Source organism: Carassius gibelio, chromosome B1 (genome assembly GCF_023724105.1).
Source record: "Carassius gibelio isolate Cgi1373 ecotype wild population from Czech Republic chromosome B1, carGib1.2-hapl.c, whole genome shotgun sequence".
Lineage (NCBI taxonomy): Eukaryota > Metazoa > Chordata > Actinopteri > Cypriniformes > Cyprinidae > Carassius > Carassius gibelio.
Genome location: NC_068396.1, coordinates 10,926,727 through 10,930,452, shown reverse-complemented (window position 1 = coordinate 10,930,452; position 3,726 = coordinate 10,926,727). Strand labels below are relative to the sequence as shown.

Here is a 3,726-nt window from a genome sequence, read left to right as displayed (position 1 = left end):
ATTCAGCGTAGCATAACACTTGCCGTTTCTTTGCTATTAATTATTAAATTCACTGGCGATTTCTGAGAGAAACCCGTTTCTACTACACTATTTTTTTCAGTGTATAAACCAAATCGCAAATCAAGAAGAACACACTTTTTGGAATAGCCTACTAACGACACACAACATACACACCTTGAAGTCCTGTCTCTCTCTCGCCCTCTCTCTCTCTCGTTCTCTATCGAGCACCGCCCCCTTTCTTTTCTTTTTTTTTCTCCTTGGCTTCCACCTGCTTCACACTAGAGATTCGCCAGAGCGCGTCAGTGCGCGTAAACCCCGGGGAACGGAGCGGATCGGTACACAGTGCGCATCCCTCTTCTTCATCCAACTGCACTTTTCCTCGTTGCAAAGATTTGTACATGATCTCCACAATGTTGCCTTCTGCACTTTTATCATAATCCATCAATGGATTAAACGCGTGGATGCAGGTGAAACCGATCATCAAAGAAGACAGAAGAAGAGGATCAAACGATCAAGGAGTTATGTTTCAAGCAGTCATCTATAAAGGACTCAATTAGCATATGTCAAGAGGGCATTTACATAAGGGCCATATTTAGGCTGGTGTCTCAGAGCAGAGCCAGTCACATCCAGAGACCACAAGAGGAGAGAAGCCGCATAAGCTTGTGCTGGAGTGCTTAAGAGAGAGTATTGGATACACAGGGGACCGGTGCAAAGAGGAGTAGCCTGGAAGGTCGAGAGAGCATGTGCTAAAACCAGAAGATATAGAGAGAGATAATCGGATGTAAACACGCATTGACTGTCAAAGCCGCAAGCAGTGACTGCGCAAAACACCAGGGAAAGAAAAACCACAGGGGTTCTCCTCAAGGTAACTTTTCTTCGAGTGTCGGTGATGGATGCAGTCGGCGAGCTGGTGGGCAGCTTCTCTCACGGCTTGGAGAGCTTTGCGCACGGGTCTCATTTTGTCCTCACGCCCCCCGGGGACTCCGGTGCTCTGATGAACGAGCACCTCGTCTCCGCCGAGCGCCTGTCACGCAGTGCTTCACCGGACCTGACGCATATGAAAGGGATCCTCCGCCGGCGGCAGCTCTACTGCAGGACCGGTTACCACCTCGAGATATTACCGGACGGTTCTGTGCAAGGCACGAGAAAAGACCACAGCAGATTTGGTAAGTATTTTTCATCGTTGCTTAATTATTATTAGCTATATAGTCTGTGCTGCTAACAAAACATAATAATAATAACCACATTTACCATAATTTTGGTTTTATTTTAATTTTTATAGTATGCTTGTGTATTAACAAGCATATCCACAACACAATTGCACATGCAGTTCACTTATGTAAATAGACTGACCAGAACTGATGGATATTTTAATGGTTAACTCTGAAATCAAATAAAAAACATATGCATTATACATATTTCAATAATGAAATTGCTGACTATTGGTATGTAATTGCACTGTAATGTAAAATGTGATATTATCATGACAACAGTGATTATTATTATTTTCATAAACCTGTCATACTGTGCTCGAATAACATTATAATATAGCAAAACACAGTGATTAAGTGTGAAAGACGTCATGAATTAAGTATAGGCCAGTCTGATGCCACTATTGCAGGTGCTTGTCCTGCTGTCTTAACTGGGAACTAACAGCTGTGCCTTTCTCACAGGTATATTGGAATTCATTAGCCTCGCTGTGGGGATGGTGAGCATCCGTGGTGTGGATAGCGGATTGTATCTGGGAATGAACAAAAATGGCATACTCTATGGATCTGTAAGTATAGCACATTTTCTTCTTACTGGTACTGTGCCGGCTGTATATTATTTTGAGTAATGCAACAATTAATTTCATTCATAGCCTGGTCGTGCTAAACTGAGAGAGTGATTTATGGCGTAATTTCAAATAGCCTTTGGACACAGTTTATTCTTCCATTTGCAGTGTGGTTAACCCTTGCCTTGCCTCGTTTTCTCTTAGGAAAAGCTGACAGCGGAGTGTGTGTTCAGAGAGCAGTTTGAGGAGAACTGGTACAACACTTACTCTTCTAACCTGTATCGGCACGGCGAGCGAGGATCCCATTATTATGTAGCCCTCAACAAAGACGGGACATCCCGAGATGGAACTCGCTCTCGGAGGCACCAGCGTTTCACGCATTTCTTGCCACGGCCTGTGGATCCAGAGCGGGTTCCTGAGCTTTACAAGGAGATACTAGGTCACAGCTGAAAGACTGAACCGCAAACCTAAACCCCAAAAAAGGACCTGCATGTTCTTTATCCCCCTCAGACAAACCTGTCTCAGGAGAAAGCAGTGCAGACGGGGGGAAAAGAGGCCCCCTTTTGCGGGCCAAGGTTGGAGCATTAGCAGGAGATGGAAAGCCCTTGATTGGAGTGGCAGGAACCAAAGGTCTGGATAGTTCCTGAAGAACAGAACACTGTTTTGGATCCATTCACACCTGCTGTTCGTAGGACACAAGGGATTTTGGAATAAAAGAGAGCACTGGTGGACTACTTGCCAGAGAATGATGGACATCTACTACTACTACTGAAAATTCTAGAAGGCTTCTGAAGGAATTCTGTGAAATGTTTTTGAGATTTCATACTCTTCTAAACACTGGCATGGACAAGCAGGAGACAAACTCCTCCAAACATTTCTCTTTAGGTCCTTTAATTTATGTTTTTTTAAAGATATTTATTTTATATATTTATTTATTTTAAAAGAATATTTTTACAAGAATATATGCAACATGTAACAGGACGTCATTAGAGCTTTATTTTCTACCACTATAGAGACACGACTTCTAGAGATAGAACTACTGAAGAAAGTATTTTCTTATGATTTGTAAATTTTCCGGATGTATGTGATCCACCTTGGTGTCCCCCCGTTTTTGTTTTTCTCTCATGTCATTAAACCAGATCCTTAAAAGCCTGAGAATGTTCCAGAATTCACTGGGGAATTAAACAGTTCAAATGACTGCATTTTGTTGTGTCTGTCCTTTCAGTAGAAACATAAGGTCACCTGCCAGAGGTGAATGGTTATTGAATGTCTATTTGGAGAAAAAGGTCGACTTTAAGGGAAACGTAAGCAAGGACAGCAGGTGTATACAGCTGTCTGATTCTCATTGATCCTGTTGTGGTGAAATGAAATCAAATGAGTTTTTAATCGCCTAAAAGCTTAAACAGTTATGCTAAACAGTGCATGATAATATAATTTGCTAAAAAATGTTCATTTAATGCTTCAGGATCTTTGGTTCTTTCCATTTCACTCTCTCTCTTAATACCCCACTGTTAAAAAGGCAGCACAATGCTATCATTAAAACACAATGACCTAAAAACGATTTCCCCTCCCGTTTTCTTCCAACGGCAACCTTCTCAAGTGACACCTTGGCCTGTAACTCTGGCCTGCAGAAGGCCCTTTACAAAGTGGCCTTCTCTTTTGCTAAGTGTCTTCTGAAAGCATGCACTAGGAGCTTTCGAAGCTGTTGCAAAATGCAGGATTCTGGGATATAGGTTTGCTTAGCCAGTGCAGGTGGAAGTTTTCTTAGGAAGCATGAGGTCATTTCAAGACAGACAGAGTCACGTGTGGTCTGAAATATCACAATTACGCCGACTGGCAAGTGCTTTGTGCTTTCCCATCTCTTGTTTCTTTCTGTTTGATGCTTTTCACTCCCCCCCCCCACCCCCACGGTTGTGATTCATTGGCTTTGATGACACTCGATGTGCTGGCTG

At 42.8% G+C, this 3,726-nt stretch overlaps 1 protein-coding gene across 1 annotated transcript; it reads left to right on the top strand.

Moving 5' to 3' along the window:
* Nucleotides 1-320: 320 nt before the first annotated feature.
* On the top strand, nucleotides 321-2,966 carry LOC127949320 (fibroblast growth factor 20-like). Its single transcript, XM_052546420.1, has 3 exons — nucleotides 321-1,166; nucleotides 1,674-1,777; nucleotides 1,979-2,966. Exons 1-3 carry the CDS (start codon nucleotides 890-892, stop codon nucleotides 2,222-2,224), a joined length of 627 nt encoding a protein of 208 aa, XP_052402380.1. The 5' UTR covers nucleotides 321-889; the 3' UTR covers nucleotides 2,225-2,966.
* The last annotated feature ends 760 nt before the right edge of the window (nucleotides 2,967-3,726 follow it).